Source organism: Heptranchias perlo, unplaced genomic scaffold (genome assembly GCF_035084215.1).
Source record: "Heptranchias perlo isolate sHepPer1 unplaced genomic scaffold, sHepPer1.hap1 HAP1_SCAFFOLD_62, whole genome shotgun sequence".
Lineage (NCBI taxonomy): Eukaryota > Metazoa > Chordata > Chondrichthyes > Hexanchiformes > Hexanchidae > Heptranchias > Heptranchias perlo.
In genome coordinates, this window is record NW_027139644.1 from 1573144 (window position 1) to 1590822 (window position 17679).

General features: G+C 46.1%; 2 protein-coding genes across 4 annotated transcripts in view; both read right to left on the reverse strand.

Moving 5' to 3' along the window:
- Nucleotides 1-357: 357 nt before the first annotated feature.
- LOC137317450 (ribonuclease inhibitor-like) lies at nucleotides 358-4116 on the reverse strand. Its single transcript, XM_067980794.1, has 3 exons — nucleotides 3463-4116; nucleotides 2675-2842; nucleotides 358-1758 (listed from the first exon to the last, which is right to left on the reverse strand). The coding sequence occupies exons 1-3, from the start codon at nucleotides 3486-3488 to the stop codon at nucleotides 1671-1673; spliced, it is 282 nt and encodes a 93-aa protein (XP_067836895.1). The 5' UTR covers nucleotides 3489-4116; the 3' UTR covers nucleotides 358-1670.
- A 3407-nt stretch (nucleotides 4117-7523) lies between these two features.
- The window catches only part of LOC137317454 (NACHT, LRR and PYD domains-containing protein 12-like), a 257531-nt gene continuing 247375 nt past the window's right edge, over nucleotides 7524-17679 (reverse strand). For all 3 annotated transcript variants that reach the window (XM_067980802.1, XM_067980803.1, XM_067980804.1), the window contains exons 6-7: nucleotides 17569-17634; nucleotides 7524-8695 (exon numbers count right to left, since the gene is read on the reverse strand). In XM_067980802.1, coding sequence (XP_067836903.1) covers nucleotides 8121-8695; nucleotides 17569-17634 — 641 coding nt within the window. In that variant the 3' untranslated portion in view covers nucleotides 7524-8120. The remainder of the gene's footprint in view (nucleotides 8696-17568; nucleotides 17635-17679) is intronic.

Consider the following 17679-nt stretch of genomic DNA (forward strand, 5'->3'; position numbering starts at 1 on the left):
CACAGGGGCATCCTCGCTCACTCTCGCTGATATACTGGGGCAAACTCTCTCATACTCACTCACTGATACATAGAGGCATCCTCGCTCACACTCACTCACTGATATGCCAAGGTATCCTCGCTCGCACTCACTCACTGATATACAGAGGCATCCTCGCTCACATTCACTGATATACAGAGGCATCCTCGCTCACACTCACTCACTGAAAAAAAGGGGCATCCTCGCTCACACTCACTCATATAAATGGACATCTCCCAGTTCAGATCGAATGAGTTCACCATATTAGGATCCCCACAAGCTACTGAGTGAATGGATTAACGCTTTCTTACCAAATCTTCAAAGAAGCCAGACATCAAATCATGCACAACAACAATTTATTGACTTGAAAATAATAATTATCATTATTTAAACATTGAGTATAGCAAAAAATAATTACATATAAACAGTTGTAGACAGGGTCACCCAGCAATTTTAATAATAAGTAATATGCAGATACTTAACACAATGAATAACCGATTGTAAAAGCAGCTGAGAGGATCACCGTAATTCAGCATTAGCTGGATCACTGATTATCACATTATAGTTTAGATCAGTGTCTGACACGACTGCAGATTGGTGAGATTAATTTAGGATTAACTATTTAGATATCTGACAATTTAATGTCATTCGATTGCCAGTCCACGGAACACATTAGAGAATAAATTCACCTCGGGCGTTAGAGCAAAACAGGCGAGAGCAAATTGGCATCTTGTTTTCCGCTCTGCCTGATTTTATTTTCCATTGACTGTTGCTTTCACCGATGAGATGTTAAACGAGGGCCCACTCTCTGTTTCAGTGGATGGAACAGATCCAGCAACACGAACACAAGAGATGGGGAGTCCCCTGTTGTTCCGATCAACATTAATCCAATGTTGACCCGGTGTCCCACTGCAGCCCAGACTGAGTCCCACCCTGGGCCCTTCCTGTCTTTACATTGACCCAGTGTCCCACTGCAGCCCAGACTGAGCCCCACCCTGGGCCCTTCCTGTCTGTACATTGACTCAGTGTCCCACTGCAGCTCAGACTGAGCCCCACCCTGGACCCTTCCTGTCTGTTCATTGACCCAGTGTCCCACTGCAGCCCAGACTGAGCCCCACCCTGGGCCCTTCCTGTCTTTACATTGACTCAGTGTCCCACTGCAGCCCAGACTGAGCCCCACCCTGGACCCTTCCTGTCTGTACATTGACCCAGTGTCCCACTGCAGCCCAGACTGAGCCCCACCCTGGGCCCTTCCTCTCTGTACATTGACCCAGTGTCCCACTGCAGCCCAGACTGAGCCCCACCCTGGGCCCTTCCTGTCTGTACATTGACCCAGTGTCCCACTGCAGCCCAGACTGAGCCCCACCCTGGGCCCTTCCTGTCTGTGCATTGACCCAGTGCCCCATTGGGGACCATCCAGCCCCGGATATCCTGCAGAATCAGCGCTGTGGGACCGGGTGACTGAGTCTCGTGACCCTGTCGCTGGGCCTCTGACGTCACAGTGGGAGACGACGCTCGCTCAGCTCGAGCTGGAAACCGTTAAAGGGCCGTTCGGATTTAAACCTGGAGCGCGGCCGGTTAAAGGGGAGGGACAGAGAATCGGCCAAAAATGTTCATATAATGAGACCAGGAATGGTTATAAATTGAAATGTTCACACTTCCACTCTCAGTCCGGGTCTGGATTCCCGCAGTGACTTCAGCTGATCCTTTCCGTTTAAACTGAACCGATTCCTCCACAGCCTGAAACAAACAGGAAATAAACAGATTGAACAACACTGTAAAAAACAGGGAGACTGGGGTTAATATTTCAATAATAATTACAGACAAACATTACTCATAAAAGGGACTGAATCCCATTGATGTTTTATTTATTACATTAAACATTAACACAAACAGAGTATTATTTAAATGGTGATAGATTGGGAAATGTTGATGTGCAAAGGGACCTGGATGTCCTTGCACACCAGTCACTGAAAGTAAACATGCAGGTTGCAGCAAGCAGTTCGGAAGGCAAATGGTATGTTGGCCTTCATTGTAAGAGGATTTGAGTACAGGAGCAGGGATGTCTTACTGCAGTTATACTGGGCCTTGGTGATGCCACAGCTGGAGTAATGTGTGCAGTTTTGGTCTCCTTAGCTAAGAAAGGATATACTTGCCAGAGAGGAGTGCAACGAAGGTTCACCAGACTTATTCCTGGGATGGCAGGACTGTCGTATGAGGAGAGATTGGGTCAACTCGGCCTGTATTCACTCGAGTTCAGAAGAATGAAAGGGGATCTCATTGAAACATATAAAATTCTGACAGGGTTAGACAGACTGGATGCAGGGAGGATGTTTCCCCTGGCTGGGGGGTCCCAGAACAAGGGGTCACAGTGTAAGGATATGGGGTAGGACATTTAGGACTGAGATGAGAAGAAATTTCTTCATTCAGAGGGTGGTGAACCTGTGGAATTCTCAACCACAGAAAGCTGTGGAGGCCAAGTCACTGAATATATTTAAGGAGCTGGATAGATTTCAAGGCACAAAAGGCAAGAAGGAGAGAGCAGGAATATGGTATTGAGATAGAGGATCAGCCATGATCATATTGAATGGCGGAGAAGGCTTAAAGGGCCGAATGGCCGACTCCTGCTCCTATTTTCTATGTTTCCAACACTCACCAGATCCACTTCAGACTCCTGCGGGTCAGTATGAGGGAGCGTAGAGCGGGGACAGATCGGTCTGTGAAGGAGTTTGATCCCAGGTTCAGACCCGTCAGTGACCGGTTTGTACTGAGAGCAGAGACGAGATCCTCAGTACAAGAATCTGTGAGACCGACATCATCCAGACTGGGGATCAGAGAGAGAGAAATAACAGGAATCAGGGTAAATCCCAGTGTTTATTAAATAACACTATTACTGATAATAATGTACAGTGTTTATTAATAACACTATTACTGACCCTAATAATAATTGTAAACAATTTTACAACACCAAGTTATAGTCTAGCAATTTTATTTTAAATTCACAAGCTTTCGGAGACTTCCTCCTTCCTCAGGTAAATGTTCAGGATCTCCTTGAAGCCTACGCATTTATACATATAGAACAATACATGGTGTTTACAGACTGCCCCTGCAACTGCCCGTTGCCAAGGCAATCACCGTGTTCAGACAGAGAGGTGTCACCTGCAGAACCCCCGAATACACATTCAACAAAAAAACAAACAGGGAAAAAAAACAGAGAAGAAAAACAGAGAGAGGCAGAAACATCCGGAAGGCAGAGAGAGCCAGCAAATGACCATTATATTAAAAACAGATAAAATTTGTTCGCTGGTGGGGTAACGTGTAGCGTGACATGAACCCAAGATCCCGGTTGAGGCCGTCCTCATGGGTGCGGAACTTGGCTATCAATTTCTGCTCGACGATTTTGCGTTGTCGTGTGTCTCGAAGGCCGCCTTGGAGTACGCTTACCCGAAGGTCGGTGGATGAATGTCCATGACTGCTGAAGTGTTCCCCGACTGGGAGGGAACCCTCCTGTTTGGCGATTGTTGCGCGGTGTCCGTTCATACGTTGTCGCAGCGTCTGCATGGTCTCGCCAATGTACCATGCTCTGGGGCATCCTTTCCTGCAACGTATGAGGTAGACAACGTTGGCCGAGTCACAGGAGTATGAACCATGCACCTGGTGGGTGGTGTCCTCTCGTGTGATGGTGGTATCTGTGTCAATGATCTGGCATGTCTTGCAGAGGTTACCGTGGCAGGGTTGTGTGGCGTCGTGGACGCTGTTCTCTTGAAAGCTAGGTAATTTGCTGCGAACGATGGTCTGTTTGAGGTTGGGTGGCTGTTTAAAGGCGAGTAGTGGAGGTGTGGGGATGGCCATAGCGAGGTGTTTGTCCTCATTGATGACATGTTGAAGGCTGCGGAGAACATGGCTTAGTTTCTCCGCTCCGGGGAAGTACTGGACGACAAAGGGTACTCTGTTGGTTGCGTCCCGTGTTAGTCTCCTGAGGAGGTCTATGCGATTTTTTGCTGTGGCCCGTCGGAACTGTCGATCGATGAGTCGAGCGTCATATCCCGTTCTTACTAGGGCGTCTTTCAGCGTCTGTAGGTGTCCATCGCGTTCCTCCTCGTCTGAGCAGACCCTGTGTATTCGCAGGGCCTGTCCATAGGGGATGGCCTCTTTGACGTGGTTAGGGTGGAAGCTGGAAAAGTGGAGCATCGTGAGGTTGTCCGTGGGCTTGCGGTAGAGTGAGGTGCTGAGGTGCCCGTCTTTGATGGAGATTCGTGTGTCCAAGAAAGAAACTGATTCTGAGGAGTAGTCCATGGTGAGCTTGATGGTGGGATGGAACTTGTTGATGTTATCGTGTAGTCTCTTTAGTGATTCCTTGCCGTGGGTCCATAGAAAGAAAATGTTGTCGATGTATCTGGTGTATAGTGTTGGTTGGAGGTCTTGTGCAGTGAAGAAGTCGTGCTCGAACTTGTGCATGAAAATGTTGGCGTATTGGGGTGCGAATTTGGTCCCCATGGCTGTTCCGTGTGTTTGGGTAAAGAACTGGTTATCGAAGGTGAAGACATTGTGATCCAGGATGAAGCGGATGAGTTGTAGGATGGCTTCCGGAGATTGGCTGTTGTTGGTGTTGAGTATTGATGCTGTCGCAGCGATGCCGTCATCGTGGGGGATACTGGTGTATAGTGCCGAGACGTCCATCGTGGTGAGAAGTGTTCCTGGTTCAACTGGTCCGTGGGTACTGAGTTTTTGTAGGAAGTCTGTCGTGTCGCGACAGAAGCTGGGGGTTCCCTGTACGATGGGTTTCAGGATGCCCTCGATGTATCCAGAGAGGTTCTCACACAGGGTTCCGTTGCCTGATACGATGGGACGTCCGGGTGTGTTGGCTTTGTGTATCTTTGGGAGGCAGTAGAAGTCTCCCACGCGGGGATTACGTGGGATGAGAGTGCGTAGGATGCTTTGAAGGTCTGGATCGAAGGTCTTGATCAGTTTGTTGAGCTGGTGGGTGTGTTCTTTGGTCGGATCTGCGGGTAACAATAATGTACAGTGTTATACATCCAGTTATTATAAACACAATCTCACACAGTCTGATACTTACCCCAGTTTCTGTATTTTACAGTCCAGGTTCCTCAGAGCCGCAGACAGTAGTTTCACTCCTGAATCTCCCAGTTTATTATTACTCAGGTTCAGAAACGTCAGTGACCGGTTTGCACTGAGAGCGGAAACGAGATCCTCGGTACAAGAATCTGTGAGATCGATATCACATAATCTGGAGATCAGCGAGAGAGGAGGGAGACAGAGCAGAGCAGAGCAAAGAGGAATCAGAGTAAATTCCCAGTATTTATTTGTATTCTTATTACTTTTACTGATATTAATATAGTGTATTCAGCATCCAGTTATTATAAACACAATCTCACACAGTCTGATACTTACTCCAGTTCCTGTATTTTACAGTCCGGGTTCCTCAGAGCCGCAGATAGTAGTTTCACTCCTGAATCTCCCAATTTATTTTTCCCCAGTCTAAACACAAACAGACAGAGAGTGAGAAACAAACTGAATCCAATCCCCGATCTGACACAATTTCTCTGATGTTACAGGAAACACTGAAAAATCTTCAGGACATTAATAACCAGATTTCCCTGTCACTGACAATGAATCTCACTCTGTCCAATGCCCCATATATTCAGGGACTGTCAGTAAATGTATTTATTAAATAAAGTGCTGTCTGTGCGAAGCCTTTAAATGTCCCTCAGTCCGGTCTCATTCCCTGATGATCAGAATTACCCTCCTGGAGGTCACTGACCGGCCCCGTCACATTTGGGAAAACTTCTAATTTCTGCTGCTTCTTAAATCCCAGATTTTATGGGAATGGGGCGATTTTCCCCGAATTAAATGATAAAGCGGTGATTACCTGTACTTTATGCAGTATTATATTAATCTATATAATATCTCAGGATGAGTTATATTGTGAAACATCGCTAACGGCTGCTGTAAAATCCGTCCCACAGGATTTTATTTAACAAGTAGAGTTTATTCTTTCCTGTTACAAGTTTTAAATGTCCCTGCCCTCCTAGTTTATAGGGGAGGGGAGTCTCTCACTTTATTCCCCATTAAACTGGCTCCACATTTATTTCAGGTGTAACAGGCTTTTGGGGAATTTTCTGAAATTCCCTCCCCGAGCGGGACCTCAAACACGAGCAGATTATGGGAAATTCCCGGGTTCACTGCCTCTGGTTTACCCAGGAGCCTCCCGCTGTGTGTGGGGCCCCACCGCTGGCCGGTGTGTGTCTGTACTCCTAGGTAATACCCCACAACCAGTTAGATTTGAACCTTTTTACCGGCAGATTTTAGTTCCCAAATCCCACTGCAGTATCGGCCTGGATTAATGAGCGAGGGGCCTGAATCCACGACCTTCTGACTCAGGCACGAGTGCTGCCAGCTGGGTGAAGAGATGGTGGATGTATTGGAGAGTGTGAAGGGCAGTGTCATTGATGAGTTAAGATAACGGACCGCCGTCCTGTGGGGAAAGCTCAGCTCGCCCACTGGAGGTTGACTGCCCGAAAGCTGTGTTTTGCTCTTTGTTACTGAATGTTTGGTGTTTCTGCTTCCCTCTCCTACACACATTGACAGTCCGGTGACTGTCACTTGCCCCCACACCTCGGTAATAGGGTGGGATGCTCCGACACACAGACTGCTGCAGTTAGTGTCGGGCTGTGTAAGCGACAGTGAGAAGGATCCTCTTCGGCAGTGAGAAAAACAGCAATAAATATCATTTATTGCAATTAAATTATCAGACTCTTTCAGTGATCTGTATTTATTATCCGATAAAGACTGTAAAATCCCCACTTGTTCATAAGGATCCATTTTAGATTCTCCAGTCCTTAGGGAATTAGTAACTGATCCTCTTATCATTTGTCATATGTGTGTTGAATCTGCTTCTCTCTGGTTTAATTGAACTGTTTGTTTCCCTTCATTATGGAGCAACAATACAATCCGTGACTGTTCTACATTTGGCCTAACAGTTAGAGACAAATAAGCAGTTACCTCAACACCTGGCATTTGTGCAGTGCTGGTCCCAGCCGCTGGAGTCCTTCACACTGAATGGAGCAGTTCCACAGATCGAGGTGTTTTATTGTGTCACAGAGTCCAAGGACATGAGACAGGACCGCACAGTCAATCGGGGTCAGTCGCAATTCACTAAATGTAAGTGTTTCCACAGATCCCACTGTGGCCCGAACCAGTGTTTGATTCTGAGACTCAAACACGTAGTGGAATGTGTTCAGGAGGTCCCTTTTACCAGTTTCACTCTCTGTTTTTCCAATCTCTCCAACAACCTTCTCCTTCACCCAGTCAATCACTCCGCAGATTGTTTGATGAAGAAATGGACCCAGAAACTCCTCCAGGGGCCGAGCTGACTGTGAGGAGGAGAGACCAACAACAAAACGGAGAAATATCTCAAATCGCCCATCTTCCTTGCTGTGGGCTTCACTGAGGAGTTTCCCGATGTTCCCTGGATCTGCAGTCAGGAATTGTGCGAGTGCAGCTACAAACTCTTGGATGGTGAGGTGTGGGAATGTGTAAACCACACTCTGGGCAGAATCATCTCTCCAAAAGTTCCATCATGAACCCAGACAGGAACTGGGAAGGTTGCAGATTGTACTTGATCAAATCTCCATTTCGAAACACAATCTTCTTCTGGGAGACTCCTGTGAAGGCCATCTCACCGATCTTCAGTAACACATCACGGGGGGATTCAATCTCTCGGCCATGGTTTTTCAGAAGGTTATAAATATAGTAGGAATATAATTGGGTAATGGTCCTGGGAACTCGCTGCTGTTTCCTATCTCTTTGTGTGAAGAAAGGACCCAGTGACAGACCGAGGATCCAGCAGTAGGAAGGGTTGTAACACATGGTGTACGGGATCTCGTTCTCCTCCACATGTTTGAAAACAGCTGCTGCCACTGACTGATCTTCAAAAAACTTGTTGAAATATTCCTTCCGTTCTTCACCAACAAATCGCAGGATTTCTGCCCAGATACTGATCTCAGCCTTTTCCAATAAACGTAATGCAGTGGGGCGGCTGGTCACGAGCACTGAACACCCCGGGAGCAGCTTGTGCTGTATTAAACTGGACAATCGATACTGTCCTTGAATTCATCTAAACCATCGAATATAAACAGTAATCTCTCTGGGTTCTTCCAGAGCTCTCCCAGAATATTCCCAAAGTAAGGATACAGATCCAATATCAGATTCCTCAGGTTTATTCTACAGTTAATAGCGTTCAAATCCCGGAATTTAAAACTGAAAACAAATTGAAAGTGAGGGTATATTTTCCCAGTGGCCCAGTCATAAACAATCTTTTGTACCATTGTTGTTTTTCCAATCCCCGCGACTCCACTCACTGCTGCTGAACTCCCAGATTTGGATTTTCTCTGGGAAAAACTGCTCTGGAACAATTGATCAGTTCGGATTTTTTCCAGTTCTCTCCGGAGATGTTTCTCTCTCAACTCTTCATGGTCTCGGCCTCTTGCCAGCAGTTCGTGTTCTACAAGTGTCCGATCTCGAACAGTAGAAATGACCGTTAGCTCAGTGTATAGATTGACCAGCAAAATCTTAACCTTCTCCTTTATTAGGATCGTGTTCACTCTCAGTGTTTCAGTTTGGACCCGGAGTGTTTCCTTGTGTTTCTGTTGAACATCTTCAATTAAAACAGACAGAAAGTGGTTCTCAATGTTAGTTCTATTGATATAAAAACAAATTCTCAATATCACTTTACTATTCAGTAAAATGTTCCGAGATTTAATTCACAGCTTCAATAGAGATGTGAGCAGGAAATTAAACTCAGTTACTGAGAACATCACTTGAAAGTGAACAAGGGCTGAGGGAAGTTTCAAATCTTCACTTGATTCTAATATTTACTGAACATGGAGATTTCTATAAAGGTGATATTTTCCTTCTGATGATTAATACCATCAGCCCTGCCCTGTACCATGGACATCTCATTACAAATCCAAACGGGATTCTGGTTATACGACAGTGGAGGTTCTAGTGGATTAATCTATATCAGTGGTGCTGACCTGCGGAAATGGGAACTATGTTATTGGGTATCACTGGGAGAGGGACAGACTGCGAATGGACAGGAGTTCCACCGTTATTGTATCAGACCTCGGGCATGTTATCTGGGATATTGTGGGCACTGGGAGAGGGACAGACTGTGAATGGACAGAAGTTCCACTGTTGTTGTATCAGACCTCGGGCAGGTTATCTGGGATATTGTGGGCACTGGGAGAGGGACAGACTGTGAATGGACAGAAGTTCCACTGTTTATTTCGGTGGTGAGGAAGCTTTTAGAAACGCGACTCCGTTATGTTATCTGGGGTATTACCTGTACTTCTATGGTCACCTGATCACAGATTACTGCTATTTTGAAGACACAGAGGGAAATCAGAAAGATGATTTAAGGTATTGGAGTTTGGGTTGAGGGAAGAGTGACGGGGACTGATGTATTTTGTTTGGGCAAAATACTTCGGTATTGAAATGTTTTAATGGTATTCAGAACATTAGTGCATTAAACATAGAAAATAGGCGCAGGAGTAGGCCATTCAGCCCTTCGAGCCTGCGCCACCATTCAATATGATCATGGCTGATCCTCCATCTCAAAAGCATATTCCCGCTCTCTCCCCATATTCCTTGATGCCTTTTGTGTCTTGAAATCTATCTGGCTCCTTCTTAAATATATTCAGTGACTCCACAGCCTCTTGTGGTAGAGAATTCTCTTAAGTGAAGAAACTTCTCATCTCAGTCCTAAATGTCCTACCCCGTATCCTGAGACTGTGACCCCTTGTGCTGGACCCCCCAGCCAGGGGAACCATCCTCCCTGCATCCAGTCCGTCTAGCCCTGTCAGAATTTTATATGTTTCAATGAGATCCCCTCTCATTCTTCTAAACTTGAGTGAATACAGGCTGAGTTGACCCAATCTCTCCTCAAACGACAGTCCTGCCATCCCAGGAATTAGTTTGGTGAACCTTCACTGCACTCCCTCTGTGGCAAGTATATCCTTTCTTAGGTAAGGAGACCAAAACTGCACATAATACTCCGGCTGCGGTCTCACCAAGGTCCTGTATAACTGCAGTAAGACATCCCTGCTCCTGTACTCAAATCCTCTTGCAATGAAGGCCAACATACCATTTGCCTTCCTAACTGCTTGCTGCACCTGCATGTTTACTTTCAGTGACTGGTGTGCAAGGACACCCAGGTCCCTTTGTACATCAACATTTCTCAATCTATCACCATTTAAATAATACGTTGCCTTTCTGTTTTTCCTTCCGAAGTGGATAACTTCACATTTATCCATATTACACTGCATCTGCCATGTATTTGCCCACTCACTCAACCTGTCTAAATCGCCATGAAGTCTCTTTGCATCGTCCTCACAATTCACGATCCCACCTAGTTTTGTGTCAACAGCAAACTTGGAAATATTGAATTTGGTTCCTTCATCCAAATCATTAATATATGTTGTGACTTGCTGGGGCCCAAGCACCGATCCCTGCAATACCCCACTAGTCACTGTCTGCCCCCCTGAAAAAGACCCATTTATTCCTACTCCCTGTTTCCTGTCTGTTAACCAATTTTCAATCCATGCCAGTATATTACCACCAATCCCATGTGCATTAAAAAGACTCCTGAGTTAAAGGACTATTCTTTGAGTCGAATAAGGTTCTCTCTTTCACTGCCATTGAGAAGCTAGCCCATAACTTCTGAATTACCCTGAACATTGTCTTTCCCTCACATTTCTCCATGAATTAATGATCTACTTGTGTTAACATCTGTACATCTTCTCAGATCAGATCGAACATTTTGACGTCTCGTTCTGCGCTGTGAAATTATAACATTTTAACGTTTCCCGTTTCTGCACCTGTTTCCCTCTAGTTGATAGTGGGTCAGATTTCAAGGGGTGCAGGTAACACATAGCATCTGGCTCAAGGCACTGCTCTTTAATTGTGAGCGCAGACGATCTGGGCGGCACACAGAGTGTCGGAACCGAGCCAAGTGTGTATGGGGATTCACAGCGTATCGGGGTCCTGCCAGGTGTGTATGGGGATTTTATTCATTCATGGAATGTGGGCGTCGCTGGCGAGGCCAGCATTTATTGCCCATCCCTAATTACCCTTGAGAAGGTGGTGGTGAGCCGCCTTCTTGAACCGCTGCAGTCCGTTCAGTGAAGGTTCTCCCACAGTGCTGTTAGGTCGGCAGTTCCAGGATTTTGACCCAGGGACGATGAAGGAACGGTGATATATTTCCAAGTCGGGATGGTATGTGACTTGGATGGGAATGTGCAGGTGGTGTTGTTCCCATGTGCCTGCTGCTCTTGTCCTTCTAGGTGGTAGAGGTCGCGGGTTTGGGAGGTGCTGTCGATGAAGTCTTGGCGAGTTGCTGCAGTGCATCCTGTGGATGGTATACACTGCAGTCACGGTGCACTGGTGGTGAAGGGAGTGAATGTTTAGGGTGGTGGATGGGGTGCCAATCAAGCGGGCTGCTTTGTCCTGGATGGTGTCGAGCTTCTTGAGTGCTGTTAGAGCTGCACTCATCCAAGCAAGTGGAGAGTATTCCATCACACTCCTGACTTGTGCCTTGAAGATGGTGGAAAGGCTTTGGGGAGTCAGAAGGTGAGTCACTCGCCGCAGAATACCCAGCTTCTGACCTGCTCTTGTAGCCACGGTATTTATATGGCTGGTCCAGTTAAGTTTCTGGTCAATGGTGAGCCCCAGGATGTTGACGGTGGGGGATTCGGCGATGGTGATGCCGTTGAATGTCAAGGGGAGGTGGTTAGACTCTCTCTTGTTGGAGACGGTTATTGCCTGGCACTTGTCTGGCGCAAATGTGACTTGCCACTTATGAGCCCAAGCCTGGATGTTGTCCAGGTCTTGCTGCATGCGGCCTCGGACTGCTTCATTATTTGAGGGGTTGCGAATGGAACTGTACACTGCAATCATCAGCGAACATCCCCATTTCTGACCTTCTGATGGAGGGACGGTCATTGATGAAGCAGCTGAAGATGGTTGGGCCTAGAACACTGCCCCGAGGAACTCCTGCAGCAATGTCCTGAAGTTGAGATGATTGGCCTCCAACAACCACTACCATCTTCCTTTGTGCGAGGTATGACTCCAGCCACTGGAGAGTTTTCCCCGATTCCCATTGACTTCAATTTTACTTGGGCTCCTTGGTGCCACACTCAGTCAAATGCTGCCTTGATGTGAAGGGCAGTCACTCTCACCTCACCTCTGGATTTCAGCTCTTTTGTCCATGTTTGGACCAAGGCTGTAATGAGGTCTGGTGCAGAGTGGTCCTGGCGGAACCCAAGCTGAGCATCGGTAAGCAGGTTATTGGTGAGTAAGTGCCGCTTGATAGCACTGTCAACGACACCTTCCATCGCTTTGCTGATGATTGAGAGTAGACTGTTGGGCGATAATTGGCCGGATTGGATTTGTCCTGCTTTTTGTGGACAGGACATACCTGGGCAATTTTCCACATTGTCGGGTAGATGCTGGTGTTGTAGCTGTACTGGAACAGCTTGGTTAGAGGCGCAGCTAGTTCTGGAGCACAAGTCTTCAGCACTACAGCTGGGATGTTGTCGGGGCCCGTAGGCTTTGCTGTATCCAGTGCAATTGTAAACAATTTTACAACACCAAGTTATAGTCCAGCAATTTTATTTTAAATTCACAAGCTTTCGGAGGCTACCTCCTTCGTCAGGTGAACGATGTGAAAATATCCAGTGCACTCAGCCGATTAGGTGAATGGGCAAAACTGTGGCAAATGGAAAATAATCAAGAAGGCAAATGGCCTGGAGGACCAGAGTACAAGGGGGCAGAAGTTATGCTGCAGCTATACAAAACCCTGGTTAGACCGCACCTGGAGTACTGTGAGCAGTTCTGGGCACCGCACCTTCGGAAGGACATATTGGCCTTGGAGGGAGTGCAGCATAGGTTTACTAGAATGATACCTGGACTTCAAGGGTTAAGGGTTAAGTTACGAGGAGGTTATGGGAATTAAATATGCCAGGGTATTTAACAATCAGGAAGGACAGGCAGGAAGGAAGGGGAGGTGGGGTGGCTATGTTAATAAAGGAAGGAATCACTGTAATACAGAGAAATGTTATTGGGACAAAAAATCAGGACAATGAAACAGTTTGGGTAGAGATAAGGAATAATAAGGGGGAAAAAAACACTAGTGGGCGTAGTATATAGGCCTCCTAATAGTTAATCCTTCTTCCAGCAGAGTTGCAATCAGGAAATAGTCGGGGCATGTAATAAGGGAACAGCTATAATTATGGGGGATTTTAACGATCATATTAACTGGACAAATCAAATTGGGCAGGGCAGCCTTGAGGAAGAGTTTATTGAGTGTATTCGGGATGGATTTCTTGAGCAGTATGTAACTGATCCGACAAGGGGGCAGGCAACCTTGGACCTGGTCCTGTGTAATGAGCCAGGATTAATTAATAATGTCCTAGGTTTTTTTTTGTTTTTTTTACAGATTTTTTCTTTTTTTTCCCCCCAAGTTACCAAATTGGGCCCCCCTTTTATAAGAAGGGGGGTGTGGGGTGTGCTTTACAAAAACTAAAAAACAAACAGACCAAAAACCAAGTTTTCAAATTAAAATTTTATTAGCCTCGTCCAGGATGCATTCCAGCCCCTGCGGTGCCCACCGGTCGCGGAAAGCCTCAAGCGTACCGGCAGACACCGCGTGCTCCATCTCCAGGGTCACCCGGGCGCGGAGCAACCCGCGAAAGAGAGGCAGACAGGCCGAGCGACCGCCCCTACGGACCGCGAGCAACCTGGACCTGTGGATAGCCACCTTGGACAGGCCCAGGAGCAGGCCCACGAGGACGTCCACCGACCTGCCCGCCCCCCTCCTCACCGGTCGGCCAAAGATCAGGAGCGTGGGACTGAAATGCAGCCAGAACTTGAGGAGCAGCCCCTCCAAATAATGGAACAGGGGCTGCAGTCTCGCACACCCTGTGTACATGTGGAACACGGACTCCTCCAGGCCGCAGAAATAATGTCCTAGTTAAGGATCCCCTTGGAATGAGTGACCATAACATGGTTACATTCCATATCCAATTAGAGGGTGAGAAGGTTGGTTCTCAAACAAGCGTACTGAGCTTGAATAAAGGAGACTATGATGGTATGAGAGCAGAATTGATTAAAGTGGACTGGGAAAATAGAATAAAGGGTAAGACGGTACATGAGCAGTGGTGTTCATTTAAGGAGTTATTTTACAACTTTCAAAAAAGATATATTCCACTGAGGAATAAAGGGTGTAAAAGAAATGACAGCCATCCGTGGCTAAGAAAAGAAATTAAGGATAGTATCCGACTAAAAACAAGGACATATAAGGTCGCCAAACTTAGTGGGAGGATAGAAGATTGGGAAGTCTTCAAAAGACAGCAAAAAGTAACTAAAGGATTGATTAAGAAAGGGAAGATAGATTATGAAAATAAATTAGCAAAAAATATAACAACAGATCGCAAGAATTTCTATAGTTATATAAAAAGAAAAAGGGTGGCTAAGGCAAACGTAGGTCCCTTAGAGGATGAGACCGGGAAATTAATGGTGGGAAACATGGAGATGGCAAAAATGCTGAGCAAATATTTTGTTTACCTCTTTACGGTAGAGGACACTAAGAATATCCCAACACTGGACAAACGGGGCTCTAGGGGGGGAGGAGCTTAATACGATTAAAATCACTAAGGAATTGGTACTCAGTAAATTAATGGGACTCAAGGCGGATAAATCCCCTGGACCTGATGGCTTACATCCTAGGGTCTTGAGGGAAGTGGCAGTAGGGATTGTGGATGCTTTGGCAATAATTTTCCAAAATTCTCTGGACTCGGCAAAGGTCCCGGCAGGTTGGAAAACTGCTAATGTAACACCCTTATTTAAAAAGGGTAGTAGGCAGAAGGCTGGAAATTATAAACCAGTTAGCCTAACATCTGTGGTGGGTAAAATTTTGGAGTCTATTATTAAGGAGACAGCAGCGGAACATTTGGATAAACATAATTTAATCGGACAAAGTCAGCATGGTTTTATGAAGGGGAAGTCATGTCTGACAAATTTGCTTAAGTTCTTTGAGGACATAACGTACAGGGTGGATAAAGGGGAACCAGGGGACGTTGTGTATTTAGACTTCCAGAAGGCATTCGACAAGGTGCCACATAAAAGATTATTGCTCAAGATAAAGAATCACTGGATTGGGGGTAATATTCTGGCATGGGTGGAGGATTGGTTATCTAACAGGAAGCAGAGAGTTGGGATAAATGGTTCATTCTCAGACTGGCAACCACTAGCCAGTGGTGTTCCGCAGGGGTCGGTGCTGGGTCCCCAACTCTTTACAATCTATATTAACGATTTGGAGGAGGGGACCGAGTGTAACATATCAAAGTTTGCAGATGATACAAAGATGGGAGGGAAAGTAGAGAGTGAGGAGGACATAAAAAACTGACAAGGGGATATAGACAGGTTGGGTGAGTGGGCGGAGATTTGGCAGATGCAATACAATATTGGAAAATGTGAGGTTATGCACTTTGGCAGGAAAAATCAGAGAGCAAGTTATTATCTTAATGGCGAGAAACTGGAAAGTACTGCAGTACAAAGGGATCTGGGGGTCCGAGTGCAAGAAGATCAAAAAGTTAGTATGCAGGTGCAGCAGGTGATCAAGAAGGCCAACAGAATGTTGGCTTTTATTGCTAGGGGGATAGAATATAAAAACAGGGAGGTATTGCTGCAGTTATATAAGGTATTGGTGAGACCGCACCTGGAATACTGCATACAGTTTTGGTGTCCATACTTAAGAAAAGACATACTTGCTCTCGAGGCAGTGCAAAGAAGGTTCACTCGGTTAATCTCGGGGATGAGGGGGTGGACATATGAGGAGAGGTTGAGTAGGTTGGGACTCTACTCATTGGAGTTCAGAAGAATGAGAGGTGATCTTATTGAAACATATAAGATTGTGAAGGGGCTTGATCGGGTGGATGTGGTAAGGATGTTCCCAAGGATGGGTGAAACTAGAATAAGGGGCTGCTCTTTCAAAACTGAGATGAGGAGAAACTTCTTCACTCAGAGGGTAGTCGGTCTGTGGAATTTGCTGCCCCAGGAAGCTGTGGAAGCTACATCATGAAATAAATTTAAAACAGAAATAGACAGTTTCCTAGAAGTGAAGGGAATTAGGGGTTACGGGGAGCGGGCAGGAAATTGGACATGAATTTAAATTTGAGGTTAGGATCAGATCAGCCATGATCTTATTGAATGGCGCAGCAGGCTCGAGGGGCCGATTGGCCTACTCCTGCTCCTATTTCTTATGTTCTTATGAGAGATTACACAAATTGGGGTTGTATTCTCCAGAGTTTCGAAGGTTAAGGAGTGATCTGATCGAAGTTTATAAGATATTAAGGGGAACAGATAGGGTGGATAGAGAGAAACTATTTCCGCTGGTTGGGGATTTTAGAAGTAGGGGGCACAGTCTAAAAATTAGAGCCAGACCTTTCAGGAGCGAGATTAGAAAACATTTCTACACACAAAAGGTGGTAGAAGTTTGGAACTCTCTTCCGCAAACGGCAATTGATACAAGCTCAATTGCTAAATTTAAATCTGAGATAGATAGCTTTTTGCAACCAAAGGTATTAAGGGATATGGGCCAAAGGCAGGTATATGGAGTTAGATCACAGATCAGCCATGATCTTATCAAATGGCGGAGCAGGCACGAGGGGCTGAATGGCCTACTCCTGTTCCTATGTTCCTTGATATCACGTGGAGTGAATCGAATTGGCTTCTGTGACGGTGGGGATATCGGGAGGAGGCCGAGATGGATCATCCACTCGGCACTTCTGGCTGAAGATGGTTGCAAACGCTTCGCTGGAATACAATTCTGCTGATGGCTCACAGCACCTCGTGGATGCCCAGTTTGGAGCTGCTAGATCTGTTCTGAATCTATCCCATTTAGCACGGCGGTAGTGCCACACAACACGTTGGATGGTATCCTCAGTGCGAAGACGGGACTTGGGACTTCGTCTCCACGAGGACTGTGCGGTGGTCACTCCTACCAATACTGTCAGTGTATCAGGATCCTGCCAGGTGTGTGCGGGGATTCAGTGCATCGGGATGCTGCCAGATGTGTATGGGGATTCAGTGTATTGGGATCCTGCCAGGTGTGTATGGGGATTCACAGTGTATCAGTATCCTGCCAGGTGTGTATGGGGATTCACAGTGTATCAGGATCCTGCCAGGTGTGTGTAAGAATTCATAAGTGATGGCGATCAGCAGCTGGATTACGTGAAACAGTGGAACGTCCGCTTATTTACAGAATATGTCAGAAATCGTATGAATTATAACTTGAATCCAAGCAGAATAGTTGACGATTGATGACAAAATAAAACAAGGTTAATTTCTGTTCCCTCCACCCTTTGAATTTCTGATTCCCAGATTCTGACAATCTCTAAACAAAAGTCTAGTCAAACATTCCGATTCTCAGAAGTAAAATAAATGGTTTGAAATCTCCATTTCATCACTTACCTTTCAGGTGACTGGGTATTTCAGATAAACCTCGTCCGATGTTCATATAATCAAATGGATCAGGACCTGTATAAATCAATGAGCTCTCATGAAATCAGATCTGTGTAATAT